The following is a 16003-nucleotide window of genomic DNA, read 5'->3' as shown; positions in this document are numbered from 1 at the left end:
GACTCGATTCGTTTATTTGCTTTATTTTTCCCAGGAGAGAGGGGGAGACAAAGTCTCCTTGGCATTCCCATGTGAAGAGATGTCAATGACGAACACATCCAAACAAGATAAACAGGAATTTGGAGGGAAAAAGGGGGTCGATCAGTTCGTACATAAAATACATTTACTCTGATATAACATTTCTCTTGGCTCCTTGCACAAGTGTCTCTTTCACTTCTTTAAAGTCCAGACAGCAACCGTCTGTGCTAAATAGATCTATAGATAGTAACTGCATTGGCAGGGTAAGAGGAAGGGCGCTTTCGGAATAGTGGGGTCACTGGTTTTGTGGTTCGGTGGATTTGGCTCGAACGGTGCCACCTGGTGGACTGGTTTAGATCTATGTCTACATGATGCCGCAGGTGGAGAGCGGGTTAGCGATGTGGCACGTGCAAGCCGATTGGCAGTACTGGCGCACCGTTTGGTAGCAGCTGCGGTCAGCATCTCCTCCCCATTGTACGGTCCCTCCGGGCTCAGACGGCAGGCGGCTCAGGATGCTGGTGTTGATGGCGAGCGCGGCCAAACCGTAGTCGGTGAAGAGAACGGTCTCGCGACGGCACGTGGGGCATGAGATGAACTTATACTTGGGACAGGACTCGTACAGGATCTGCAGGCACTCCTCACACACCGAGTGCAGGCACGACAGGATTCTCGGACGCTTCCCTGCAAAGTTGTACGTGTGCCCGCAAGTTGGGCAATCCAGCGGCTCACACGGCATCACCGGCCCCGAAGACGTTGAAGATGACGAGGAGGATGAGGTGGACGAGGAGCGCAGGACGTACTGGTTCACGATTACGTCATCCATCTTGTAGTGGAATTGGTGGTAGCATATCTCGCTGTTGCTAGCCTTGCGTTGGGCTAAATAACTAGCTTCGCGACGGAGGACTGGTGCTGGAGGTGATGCCAGAGGACGAGGGTTGACCATGGTGTTCCCGTTCACCTCGATTGACAGGTCACTGCAGGCCTGGTTGACGATGACCTCGCCTTCACCTCCTCCATCCCAGGCCACACGGGGAGGAGGTGCGAAGCGAGGCTGGGTCACAGGAACAGGACACTCCCGTGGGAATTTCTCCGACTGGATGATCTTGACGGTATCCATTGGGATGGTCACAGGCTGGTGCCTCAGACAGGACATTCGCTCTGGAAAGAGTTGGATGGTCTCTGCAGCTGTGTGTCTGTGTGTTTGGTTTTCAACACAACCCTGTGAATGGTGTCTTCGGGATAATCCAAGAAGGACACTCAGCCATTGCAGGGAACGTGAGGACGCATGCTTTTGTCCATTGTTCTTCCACTGGCCACTCTTCTTGGTCTAGTGTTGATGGTGAAGGTTTGACTACAGCTTCGAGACTTTAGCGGAGTGTAAGAGTTTAATACAGTAGATCTCAATGTCCAGTCCTTATTAAAGTCCAGTGACTTGGTGAATATACCCTGTTTTTTATACTTTAGTTGATCGTCTAACAAAAAAAATTCAGTTCTCAAAAAAATAGCAGAACACAGTACATAATATTTAACCACAACTGTATATTTAAGCTGGCACAATATAAATATATATAACTATATATACATTTATACACCTTATCAGCACCTATACAGAAAGTCCCCTATAAGAATGTCTTGGGTAATAATGTTCCCAAAGTCAGTGAGACAGTAAGTGGACACTTGTGTCACAATTGAGTCACCGTCCTCTCAGGTCAGGAATTAAGTTCCTTCCACTCGAGGAGCTTTTTTTAAACGAGTAGTCCTTGAGGCAACGGAAAAACCTGGAAGGTTCCGTCCTTGTCAAAGAGAGCTTGGAATTCCTTAAGAGGTTTATGTGTATGAGGGTGTGGGTTCACTCTTGACCGGTCCAGGAATGTCCCAGGAATCCAGCCAGATCTTGTCTACACTCTGGGTTGATAGTTTCTTTTCCTGTGACAAAGACAAAACAGTGATGGTTATATGGTCAGTTGATCTACTCCTGCTGGGAAATGCAGCTTGATCTGACCAGCTGATAAACTTTATATTTCCAGCATTTTGGCAGACACTATTATCCATAGCAACTTACATTTTATCTCATTCTTATACAACTGAGGGTTTAAAGGGCTCAAGGGCAGCTTGGTGGACCTGGGATTTGAACTTATGACCTTTCATTCAGTAGGCCAACACCTTGACTTGACTTGACTTGACTTGACTTAACCACTAAGCTACCACTTCTCATAGGTCAGTTGGGTCAAACATGTTAAACCAATTATTTTGGTAGAAAACAACCAGATTCTGAATTTGTGCTAGTAATGCAACATCAAGGACTATAACATATGCAACAACACATTATTAAGATAATTAGAAAATCCCAAACGATGTATATGTCAAATAGCTGATAGCTACATTTCATTGTCTCCAGTAATCGCATTTGTGTGTGTGTGTGTGTGAGTCTGTGAGTGTGTGTGTGTATTACTGTGTGAGGTCCATCACAAGATCAACATCATGCACACACTCATTCACACCTGGAGACAATGAAATGTAGCTAATATGGCCACTAGCATGTTTTGGAAGGAGGGATGAAACCTGGGAACCTGGAGGAAACCCCTACAGACACTGAGAGAGCACTGTGTCACCCAGGTCTTGTAAATCCAGTTGATTTTAGACTCTCTACAGCAGGGGTTCCCAACCTTTTTTGTACCATTTACCAGACATTTATCCCTAATGAGAAGCCTGAGGCGACGGTGGTAAGGGAAAACTCCCTGAGGTGATATAAGGAAGAAACCTTCAGAGGAACCAGACTCAGAAGGGAACCTCATTCTCATTGGGGTGACACTGGACAGTAAATAATGTCCTTTCTTCAACAGTTTATAGTCACGAAGACTATATGTTTGAGAACAGATGAAGAACCATGCATCTTCTAAACTATCAAGGTTTCAAATGTACTTCAGCATTTGTTTACTAGGACTGAATGCAGTCAGTATGTCCAATATTTATAATTAATCAGCCGGGAAGGCGTACTAGATGCTAGTTAAGAGACAATGCTAAGATCTTGTAGCCAAATTAGTCAACATCACTACTTTATGTTTGAGAACAGCTGAGGAACAGTGCAACATCTTAAAAATAAAACAACTAGTAAGATTTCAAATGAAATGCATTGTACTTTAGCATTCTAGCATACTAGCTAATGGGGATTGCGAATGTAGTGTGTTAAGTCCAGTACACTAATCAGACATAGGGGGTGTAACATTTGTACCAGTGACTAGCCAGTGAGCTGGATGCTAGTTATTAGAGGAGAGGAAGATGCTAAGATGTTGTAGCTCTGTTAAACAGAAGCATGTAGCATTAATTAAACAGTGAATAAAGAGTTTAGCATAGCAGAAAGCTAACTTCAGATCTCAAACCCAGATTTCTGTATACATATCTGTTGTTTAAAGTCACAAGGCAAGAGGCAGAAAGCGAGCATGTGGTGTGTCTCTCCATCAGCAGTCCTGCAGTGAACACAAGACTGACCTTGCTGCAGGACAACCTGCCCCAACCTTACAGAATAAAAGCCCGACTGTGAATGGACGCGGGTTATGAAGCAAGCAGCGTAGCATGGCGAAGCGAGGCGGAGTGAGGCGAGGCAGACTGCGGAATAGATGCCGGCATGTAGGTTTATAATGAGTCACTGCTCGGGAACAAAAGCGGTTTATTCTGTGGTGTGACAAGAGAGATCTAGTCATCGGTAAGAAAGTCAGAGAATGTGTGTGTGTGTGTGTGTGTGTGTGTGGGTACGTGTTTTTGTTGTTCTCTCGACGAGGACAGGAAGTGCTGAGGAGAAGTGACACATTTGCTGTGGGTGGATAGAGAGATGGAGATGGAGAGAGAGGTGACCTACATGAAGGATGAATAGAAGAGAGTGTGTGTGTGAGTGTGTGAGTATGTGTGTGTGCGTGTGTGTGTGTGTGTGTTTGTGTGTGTGTGTGTGAGTGTGTGTGTGTGTGTGTGTGTGTGTGTGGTTATAAACAGAGCTGCTATTTTGAGGATTTTTTATCTTGTCAGTTTCCCAGCCGCCCCTCAACACTTCACGACGTCACAGAGTGAGAACAAAACATTTTCTCCCCAAAATTAAACCTTCAGTGCCTACAAACTAGCACACACACACACACACACACACATGCACACATATATACACACACATGTGCACATTACACACACACACACACAGAAGCGCACACACACAGACTCACACACACACACACACACACACACACTCACAGACTCACACACACACACACACACACACACTCACACACACACACATGCACACATATATACACACACATGTGCACATTACACACACACACACACACACACACATGCACACATATATACACACACGTGCACATTACACACACACACACACACAGAAGCGCACACACAGACTCACACACACACACACACACACTCACAGACTCACACACACACACACACACACACACTCACACACACACATGCACACATATATACACACACGTGCACATTACACACACACACACTCACAGACTCACACACACACACTCACACACACACATGCACACATATATACACACACATGTGCACATTACACACACACACACACACACAGAAGCGCACACACAGACTCACACAGATGATGGTCCACATCAAACAGATTATTACATCACAACATTATTAGAATCTAAGGAAATAAGGAAAATGAAGGGAAAATCATATTACCTAGAACCTCATATTAAAATCTAGAACTATAAAGGGTTCTGTAGTTCTTTAGAGCTGGACAGAGCTGAGGTGGACAGAGCTGAGGTGGACAGAGCTGAGGTGGACAGAGCTGAGCTGGACAGAGCTGAGGTGGACAGAGCGGAGGTGGACAGAGCTGAGCTGGACAGAGCTGAGGTGGACAGAGCTGAGGTGGACAGAGCTGAGGTGGACAGAGCGGAGGTGGACAGAGCTGAGGTGGACAGAGCGGAGGTGGACAGAGCTGAGCTGGACAGAGCTGAGGTGGACAGAGCTGAGGTGGACAGAACTGAGGTGGACAGAGCTGAGCTGGACAGAGCTGAGGTGGACAGAACTGAGGTGGACAGAGCTGAGGTGGACAGAACTGAGGTGGACAGAGCTGAGGTGGACAGAACTGAGGTGGACAGAGCTGAGCTGGACAGAGCTGAGGTGGACAGAGCTGAGGTGGACAGAACTGAGGTGGACAGAGCTGAGGTGGACAGAGCAGAGGTGGACAGAGCTGAGGTGGACAGAGCTGAGGTGGACAGAGCTGAGCTGGACAGAACTGAGGTGGACAGAGCTGAGGTGGACAGAACTGAGGTGGACAGAGCGGAGGTGGACGGAGCGGAGGTGGACGGAGCGGAGGTGGACAGAGCGGAGGTGGACAGTGTGAGTGTACACTGCTGGTGTTGTGCTGAATTATAGTGTCCATGTTTACATGTTAAAGGAAAAGTTCAGAAGGGTTTGGGGTTTCTATTTGGGTTCTAAATATCTGAGATAGACGAGGAGCAAAAAACAAATAACACTCATTCTTTCTTTCTTTCTTTCTTTCTTTCTTTTTTCTTTCTTTCTTTCTTTCTTTCTTTCTTATTCACTGATTCACAAATTATATTCACTCACTCATTTTTTTCTATCTCTTTCTACTCATTCATTCATTCATTCATTTCTTTCTTTCTTTCTTTCTTTCTTTCTTTCTTTCTTTCTTTCTTTCTTTCTTTCTTTCTTTCTTTCTCTTTCTACTCATTCATTCTGTCGGAACCCAGAGCCCCTCTCCGTGTGGACACTTCAGGGTGGTTCTTCAATTACCAATATTATCCAATAGTCTTGTAGTTCAGATTAGAAATTGCAGGAGAAACAAAGAAATAAAGAACTCCTCCAGGTTTGGATGAGAAAAAGCAACCGGTTTTATTTAGAAAAATATCACCGAAACTGGCACTCAGATACACAGATTCATGAATCGATGCAGTCAAGCACACCCCCCTTCACAAATCCCCCAGTATTTATACCCTCTAGCCCCGCTACCTAGGCTTGCTGGGGTCGATTTTTTCTATGGATTGTTTTGATGTTCACTAAAGCTTTCCCCTAAAAAACAGCCCCACCTTTCTGTGGCCTTCATACAACCTATGGGTCAAGTTTTAATATTGACACGTATTAGTTGTTGATCTGTCTAAACTTCAAAACCTATTTAGCCCAAAAACACATTTATTTCATTACACCCATTACACCTTTAATTCATTATTCATGTTCCATGTATTTGATTGTTCCTGTGTGGTTCATGGTGACTGGCTGGCACCATGAACCACCATTCTGAGGACTTTACCACCACTTTTTTGCCACTATTTAGGGCGCGGACGCTACCCTTATTTTTATGTGACACTGCTAATATGGTAAAAGTAAAAGGGGTAAAACATAAACAAAAGAGACATTACTAGGTAAATCGATTAATCATAGATAATGATTAATGATAAATTGTTTAATCATTAGACTCAGTTAGGTTTAATCATATGATGATTATAACATCTTCTCCAAACCCCCTCCCGTCTCGGTACCTATTGTTTTGTTCTTACTTTTGCCACAAGGAGTTTTACCAACTGTCCATTTACTACGGTAAGCTACTTCTTATTTGCATAGGTGGTGTAATATAATACTTGTACATTATAGAAAGGTAGTTTTAACTTTAATTTTTCTAAAATAAACATTCGAGTCAGACTGTTATGGTGTTCTCGCCCTTAAGCCCAAGGATTCTGAATTTCGTCAACATGTTTTCTCGGTCTGAGTGGAGCCATCTCCATGATATGGTACGATGTGCTAGCCTATGCCCTTGTGATGTTTACGCCAAAGCCAGAAAGTTCAAGAATAATAACCCACTAACGACTAATGAGTTTTTGCTCATCTCTATTTTTGTGATTTTATATATATTTTTTGGCCTACTATTTATAATTTTATCTATTTATCATACGTTTTACTGTTGACCAAAGATTATGGCAGGTGCTTAATAGTGAAAGGATTATTAGATGACCAAATAATCAGTAAATTAGAGACGATAATTAGATAGGCAACATATCAGTGTATAACAGTGAGAGCAAGTACTGATTAAAGTAACTTAGTTATCAAAATGCAAATCATCATATGATTAAACCTAACTGAGTCTAATGATTAAACAATTTATCATTAATCATTATCTATGATTAAACGATTTACCTAGTAACGTCTCTCTTGTTTACGTTTTAATGATTAAACCTGAATCGGATCTGTCTTAATGATTAAAGGAGAGCATTCAAATTTATGAGTTTGTTAAGGTAATTTAACCTTCCCTTACTGATTACAATCAAACGTACTTAATGATTAGATGTAGGACAAGTATAAGTTTCAGAAATTTCCCACAATTCCTTTCTCTCTTTCTTTCTTTCTTTCTTTCTTTCTTTCTTTCTTTATTCACTCACTCATTTCTTTCTTTTCTTTCTCTTTCTACTCATTCATTCATTTCTTTCTTTCTTTCTTTCTTTCTTTCTTTCTTTCTTTCTTTCTTTCTTTCTTTCTTCACTCACTCACTCATTTCTTTCTTTTCTTTCTCTTTCTACTCATTCATTCATTTCTTTCTCTCTCTCTTTCTTTCTTTCTTTCTTTCTTTCTTTCTTTCTTTCTTTCTTTCTTTCATTCACTAATTTCATTCACTCATGTCTTTCTTTCTTTCTTTCTTCATTTCCTTTACTTACCTTTCTTTTATCTTTTCTTGCTTCTTTATATTTCACTTCTGCTGATTCCTTTTCTCTTATCTACCTGTCTTTTTTTCTTTCCCACCTTTTATGTTTCTTTTCATCCATTCATTGTTTTCTTTCTTTCTTTCTTTCTTTCTTTCTTTCTTTCTTTCTTTCTTTCTTTCTTTCTTTCTTTCTTTCTTTCTCTAAATATTTTAAAAATATTATTACTTCACATCTTTCTGTTTTAATCTCTCGTTCCTTCCTCAGCACTAATGGCAGTAGAGAATAAGACATTAGTAATAAATTCACTCTTGCACTTATAGGAAAGGGTTAAATCTGGACCCGGGGCTCAATCGGAGAACCGGCTCAGGGTTCGAGACACAATGAGCACACGATTCTTGAGACCTGGAGACTGAAATAAACATCTCCTTACTGTAAAGACCTTTATGTGTAAGCTGCTCTGATAAACAGCTGTGAATTGCAGCTGCACCACCTTCAGACCTGCTGTTCCAGAAAACTCATCACCGACTCCTGACCAATCAGGACGCAGCGTTGTGATGTAACCAGACTCAACACACTCTGCCCTCCATTTGCTGAATCTCCGAGAGTCTTAAAGCCGAGAGCCGCCATCACTCACACACAGAGAACTGTGAGGAAGCTCCAAAAATAACCACACACACACACACACACACACACACGAGTGTGAATCTGCCATCTGACATCAGCACATGCTGGTATCTCTGTAGGCATGTGAGCTGGTGAAGAAAATGGCTGCCGTGCTCACAATCTGCTGAAGGTCTCAGAAAAACATACACACACACACACACAGACTCACACACACACACACATACACACACAGACTCACACACACACACACACACACAGACTCACACACACACACAGACTCTCTCTCTCTCACACACACACACACACACAGTATAGGAACTTTAAAATAGAGGATTTTGAGCTGAGAGAATGATCGCTCTGATTCTCAGTGTGTTTGTTTTCCTACAAAAACACAAACCCTGACTCTCACTGCTTCTCCTTCCTTCACTTCTTTATTTTCACTTCTTTAACATCTTTCCTCCAGATATTCTTTCTCTTTCTTTCTTTCTTTCTTTCTTTCTTTCTTTCTTTCTTTCTTTCTTTCTTTCTTTCTTTCTTTCTTTCTTTCATTCTTTCTTTCCTCCATCTTTGTCCAATTCTTGTATCTCTTCTTGGTCCCTTACATTTCACTTAAGCTTTTATCCTTTTCTGTCTTTTTCTCCCCTCCTTCGCTCCTGCTCTCTTTTTCTCTCCGTTCGTTCTTATTTGTTATTTTTTCTCTTTTCTTTTCATTCATTCGTGCATTGTTGTTTTTTTACCTTTATTTGTCAGTGGTAAGTGCAGCATTTCTCTCTCTCTCTCTCTCTCTCTCTCTCTCACACACACAAACACACACACACACACAGATAGAGCGCAGGGTCTGGTGCAGTGATTCTGTGGTTATATAAGCAGCTCAGAAGCAGCAGCGATGTTGAAGCCTCCCGCTGTTACAGCTGCTGACTCCTGCATCACGGGCCAGAGGTGGAGCGCCGACACACACCGACAGAACAGGCTGCTAATGTCATAAAATGTGTGTGTGTGTGTGTGTGACCCAGTCAGCACAACACACACAGTAGGAAGGGAGGGGGAGGAGGTGAAGGGTAAGTATACAGGGTTTAATGAGGAAATGGAGGGTGGGTGTGGTGCCTCACAAATACACAAAGTCCTCCCTATGTAGGAGCTCAGCAACACACACACACACACATTGAGGATAAATTTCCCTTTAACTCGACTGCTACATTTACTGACGTTTACTTTCAATTTAAAAGTTTATCTCTCACAGAAATACTGAATTTTACTCACAGAACTTCTCAAACTAGCTTTAGAGCTAAAGTAAATAAATCACACCCTGGTTCTAGGTACTGAGGATAAATTACCGCCTTTTTAACAAGAAGCTAGCGCTGACAGCTTTATTCCTCGACTCACAACAAGCTAGCAGGCTAATCACTCTGACCGTACGAACTATCGGACTTGTCAGGAATTTAGATCGACGCCGTGAAGCAGTCTGATGCTAGAAAGCGGCTTTACGAGTTCACAGATAAACAATTAGAGAGGAATGAAGTCAGGGTTCAGAATGTAGTCAGGAGAAAGTTGAGATTTTTCAACAACGATTAGGTTCAAATACAGAAGACAGAGGAAAGGACAGACACCTGAGAATAAACATTCAGTACAGTAACTGAATGGAGAGGACTAAAGAAAGCACTTTTTATTAGCATTCACCCCCCCCCCCCCACCTTTTCCTCTGGTTGCTGTGTTGAAGTGAAAATACTGATATTGATCCTGAGCAGAATTTTAATATATTTTGCTAAATTCTTTACTAATTATTTCTTTCCTTGTATCTTTTCTTGGCTCCTTATATTTTATTTCTGATTTTTTCTTTCTTTCTTTCTTTCTTTCTTTCTTTCTTTCTTTCTTTCTTTCTTTCTTTCTTTCTTTCTTTCTTTCTTTCTTTCTTTCTTTATTTATTTATTTATTTATATTTCCTTGTTTCTTTCATTAGCTCCTTATATTTTATTTTTGATTTTTTTAAATTCTTTCTTTCTTTCTTTTTTTCTTTCTTTCTTTCTGTGTTTCTTTCTTTCTTGACTTCTATTTCCTTGTATCTTTTCCTGGCTCCTTATAGTTTATTTCTGATTTTTAAAATTTCTTTCTTTCTTTCTTTCTTTCTTTCTTTCTTTCTTTCTTTCTTTCTTTCTTTCTTTCTTTCTTTCTTTCTTTCTTTCTTTTCCTTTTATTCTTTCCTACTACTTTTTTTCTTTGTTCGTTCTCATTTGTTATTTTTTCATTCTTTTTTTTTAAAGACAAAACATAAATATTTTAATATAGAATTTTTGAATATAAAATTGAAATGTACAGTGAGATGCATAAGTATTCGCCCCCCTGGATCCTTGACCACATTCTGCAGTATTTTGAAGTGAAATGAATGATACTGAACCTGACAAGGATTTTAATATATTTTGCTAAATTCTTTACTAATTATTGCCTAATATGAACTCTGTGGGACATTCCATTCCACCCTAACCCTGACAAACGTTTCTTCTAGGAACAGGTAAATTTATCCTGAGATCATGTGACCCGTGTGTAATTACACCCAAGTCGACTCAATTTCAACTAAATATATGACTTCTGATGGAACTCATTCAACCAGAGCTAATTTACAGGTTTCAAAGAAACGAAGGTAAATACCTTGCAATCATAACTTGAAAATTATGAGCAGTTATGTGGAGATTCTTGACATAAATACCCAATTTTAGTTCCATGTTGTAACTCTGCAGGAAGGGGGTGGGGGGGTGTCAGTACTTATGCAAAACACCATAACTCTTAAATCTTTAAGATGGCCGCCTTCATAACGTGATGTGTTTTGAAACATCAAATTCTAAAACAAATCAGCTTCTGGGAGAATTTTATCACCACAGTTTCCTGTTCATTAAGGATCTAAATCTATATCAGGATTTCTGTAAAGCTCCTTTGTGTAAATGTCTACTGTAAAGAAAATTATACTGTAAACTTTCTTGTAAATCTTCCGTAAAACTCCTTGTCACAATGTGTGTAAATGTCTACTGTAAAGAATAAAAACACTGTCAATTTTTTTTGTAAGGTTCCTGCTGACAACTGATGTAAATATCTACTGTAAAGAAAAAAAACATTTTAAATACTTATTTAAATACTTTATTTTAAATTTTCTGTAAACCTCCATTGTGACATTGTTTGCAAATTTCTCTTGTAAAGAAAAAAATCTGTAAATGTCTATTGTAATAAATATATATTGTAAATGTTAATAATAATTGTAAATGTTCTGTAAAGCTCCTTGTGACAATGTATGCAAATGTGTATTGAAAAGAAAAACAATTCTACTGTAATGTCTGTTGTAAAAAATATATATATTAATGTAATTGTTTACTGTAAATACTACATAAAACCCTTGTTTCAACCCCTGTGCTCAAAAAAGGTGTAAAGGAAAAAAATGTTGCTCCTTGCAACAACTTGTATAAATGTCTGTTGTAAATAAGAAACTGTAAATGTTTTTTGTAAATCTTCTTGTGACAATTTATGTAAATATCTACTGTAAAGAAAAAATACTGTAAAGTTTATTGTAAATGTTCTGTAAACCTCCTAGTGACAATATCTGTAAATGTCTATTGTAAAGAAAAAAATATTTATTGTAAATGTTCAGTAAAGCTTCTTCATGACAATATTCATAAATGTCTACTGTGAAGGTAAAGCTCCTTGTGACAATGTCTGTAAATGTCTATTGTAAAGAAAGAAAACTACTGTAAACTTTATTGTAAATGTTGTGTAAAGCTCCTTGTGACAACGTGTGTAAATATCTGTTGTAAAGAAAAAACACTGTAAATGTTTGTGTAAAGTTCCTTGTGACAATTTATGTAAATATCTACTGTAAACCTTATTGTAAATATTCTGTAAAGTTCAGTGTGACATTGTGTATAAATGTGTATTGTAAAAAACTACTGTAAACTTTATTGTAAATGTTCCGTTAAGCTCCTTGTGACAACGTGTGTAAATATCTATTGTAAAGAAAAAAAACTGTAAATGTTTTTGTAAATTTTCTTGTGTCAATTTATGTAAATATCTACTGTAGAGAAAAAATACGGTAAAGTTTATTGTACATATTCTGTAAAGTTCAGTGTGACAATGTCTGTAAATGTGTATTGTAAAAAATACTGTACACTATATTGTAAATGTTCTGTTAAGCTCCATGTTAAATATCTATTGTAAAGTAAAATGTCTACTGTAAAGTTTATTGTAAAGCTCCTTGGGACAATGTGTGTAAGTGTCTACTGTAAAGAAGTAAAGTATTGCTGTAAAGTAAATAATACTGTAGATGTTTATTGTAAATGTTCTTTGTTATCGTCTCTGTAAATGTCTATTGTAAAGAAAAAGAATATTGTAAACTTTATTGTAAGTGTTCTGTAAAGTTCCTTGTGGACAATGTCCAATGTTTACAGTTAAAAGACAGCTCTAAACAACTAAAAGTTTTGGTTTAAATCTAAAAAATATAAACATGGAACCTTCTAGATTTTTTCCAGTGCAGTGTGTGTGCAGTCTCTATTTCTGTGATGCTGTAGGATCATGGATCATTGTTACAACATCAGCTGGTGATGAACTGGATATGTTTCTGTGCAGATATTTCATTTCCGTTTATGTTGTATAAACACACACACACATACACACACACACACTCACACACACAGGGTCAGTTGCTATGCATAGCAAGCCATATCACAACACATTCCACCAGCACACACATACACACACACACACACACACACAGATAGAGCAGAACCACACACACACACACACACAGAGTCACAAGTGTGAGATGAAATTTTCTCTACCTTCACTCCCATCTGTCTGACCTAATAAACTCTCCAGCATTCAATATTTTCATTCTGAGATCGAGAACATTCCTGTCCACCTCCCCCATTCACTCCCGCTTTTGCTCACACACACACACTCACAAACACCACACACACACACACACGCACACACACACACACACACACACACAAACAAAAAACACACAACAATCCAAACACATGCACCACCCAGAACATTCCTGATTCTGTTCCTCCCCTCACCCTCTCTGTCTGTCTCTTCACATGGGCGTGTGTTTATGTGTGTGTGTGTGTGTGTGTGTGTGTGCATACATTCCACCTGCTCTGAGACTACAATCAGTGACACTGCAGCATGTCTCTTGTGAGATGCTATCAGCTACAGGTCTCTGTCTCGCCCTATAAAAAGTCACATCCAAAACACATACACCCACTCACACCCACTCACACACACACACACACACACACACACACAGGACAGGTTTGCACTCTTTATCTGGACTCTTTCAGCCATGTTACATCAGTGTGTGTGTGTGTGTGTGTTTAATAATTCAGTGCCTGTCATTCAGAGCAAGCATCAGCCATTTTGCCTGCAGTTTGGCAAGGACTCTTTGTTCCTCCTGTATCTGCTGCTGCTACACACACACACACACACACACACACACATACATTTTAGACAAAAATTCCCCACAAAAAATTGACTAAAAATGGACTTTTCTTTAGAATATCAATCACACGTAAATCACCAGATGTGTACAGTCCGCTGCTGATGTACGCAAAACATCTGTATTTCATTACACACTGAAGTTCCGACAGAAATAGGAATCAGTCAGTGAAAGTATTGCAGGAGGAAGCGCTGATGTGTGTTTCTGGTAGCCGCTGCAGTGGCTGAGCTGCGTTACTGGAAGGAGATGCTCTTTCAGCATTCAGTCATCATTTTCCGCTCACTAAAAAAAGGACATAACCTTTTATGGACGTTTGTGGGCGTGGCTAAATGTAAACGTGCTCCTGGGACATAAAAACACTTAATTAGCAATTAATTAAATTAAAATAATGATTTTTTTAAAATAAAGTATTTACTAATATAATTTATTTAATTTTCTTAATACAATTTTAAATACACAATTTTAATAAACAAATAAATATATATTTTTTTCTGATTACTTATTTATTTTTATATTTATTTTTAATAATATATACTATTACTGTTATTGCTAAAAATAGTATAGATATATTTTCCCTAGGTATTTTGTGCTGTTGCTCTAGTTCTTATGCAACGTTTTACTATAGAAAGAAAGCCACTTCGAACTGAATTGAATGTATACTCTCCCTGTCCACTTTATTAGGAACACTTGTACGCCTGATCGTTTATAGGGATGAATTAGTTACTTAACTTTACAACTTTACCTTCCCTTTCTCTGTTTCTATATGTCTGTAAAGCTGCTTTGAGACATTGTTAAAAGCGCTATACAAATACATTGAATTGAAAAATGGTAGCAGGTAGCAGGAGAAGAAGACATAAAAACACGTCAAGAGCTTTAGTTAGCATGAGAACTTTCTGCAGATTTTCACACGCACGAGTCGATAGGGTTTATACAGAACAATGCGAGAAACAAGAAGCATGGAATCAGCTTGTTGATGAGATGACAAGAAGGCTAGAGATCACTCTGTGCGAGCATGGTGGGCTGAAAAGCATCTCAGAACATCAAAACCATGTTTAACTCCTCAGCTAAGAACCTGTGGATCCAGTGGACACAGGCTCACGGAAACTGATTTGAAACGTTATTGTCGAATCCTCAGGTCCTTATCATCCTCAGGTCGTTGGCGCTATCAGATACGTTAACGCTCCGGAGAATAACAAAGGCGAGCATTAACGCGACGGCCGCAGGTTCGACACGGCCACAAATGGCCACACGCTCCTCACGCTGATGTTTATATAAAACCACGTTTGTGATCCGATAATAACCGCCGCTCTGATTATCCCGCCTGTGCAAGCGCTCATTACTCCAATAAAGGAATCCATTAGCGCTGACGCTAATTAGTGCACATTAAGCAGCATTCGTTTCCATCAGGAGGACAATAAAGGGGCTGGGAACAATAAGAGAGCCACACACACACACACACACACACACACACATGTTCAGCTTTATGAGTCTGTCGCTTGAGGTTGAATTGATGAAGGTTATCGATCAGGTGACTTGTCTGGAAGGTGGGGGGGGTCAGTGCTGGGGTTTGTGGCTAAGATGGCTGATAGGATTCATTCAAAGTGTGTGTGTGTGTGTGTGTGCTGCTTCGTTGCTGCATGCAGTGCATGGGAGGGGTGTTTGGCGTGAGCAGTGGAGGGTTATGCAATCTCAGCAACACACTGAGACACATGCATGCACAACCAACACGGTATCTCTCTCTCTCTCTCTCTCTCTCTCTCTCTCACACAAACGCACACACACACACACACACAAACGCACACACACACACACACACACACAAACGCACACATACACACACACAATCTGTCTACCTCAGCTACAGATGTCAGCCAGAATGATGTTGTGTGTGAAGATGTTCAGGTGGCGTGAATCATTCATCATTCATAGTGTGTGTGTGTGTGTGTGTGTGTGTGTGTGCATGTGCGTGCGTGTGCGTGTGCGTGTGGCATAATCACAAGACTTTACGTTAACGCCGTCCCACATCCAATACATAAACAAATGGCTCCCGAGGAATATAGTGCACTCGGTATCTCTGTATGTAACGAGTAGGAACCGGGTTGTGTCCTAAATAGATCTCTATTTGAAATCTAGTGCACTTCGTAGGGCATAAAAGCCTGTTATTGTGAAGAGTGAGCATAGTGTACTATGT

The 16003-nt window shown here is 40.0% G+C and overlaps 1 protein-coding gene across 2 annotated transcripts in view; it reads right to left on the bottom strand.

The window, feature by feature from the left end:
• Positions 1-3: 3 nt before the first annotated feature.
• The window catches only part of rnf208 (ring finger protein 208), a 17122-nt gene continuing 1122 nt past the window's right edge, over positions 4-16003 (bottom strand). For both annotated transcript variants that reach the window (XM_058411839.1, XM_058411840.1), the window contains exon 2: positions 4-1944. In XM_058411839.1, coding sequence (XP_058267822.1) covers positions 383-1171 — 789 coding nt within the window. In that variant the 5' untranslated portion in view covers positions 1172-1944 and the 3' untranslated portion in view covers positions 4-382. The remainder of the gene's footprint in view (positions 1945-16003) is intronic.

This window comes from Hemibagrus wyckioides, linkage group LG16 (genome assembly GCF_019097595.1).
Source record: "Hemibagrus wyckioides isolate EC202008001 linkage group LG16, SWU_Hwy_1.0, whole genome shotgun sequence".
NCBI classification, from domain to species: Eukaryota; Metazoa; Chordata; class Actinopteri; order Siluriformes; family Bagridae; genus Hemibagrus; species Hemibagrus wyckioides.
This window is presented reverse-complemented; position numbering and strand designations above follow the sequence as displayed.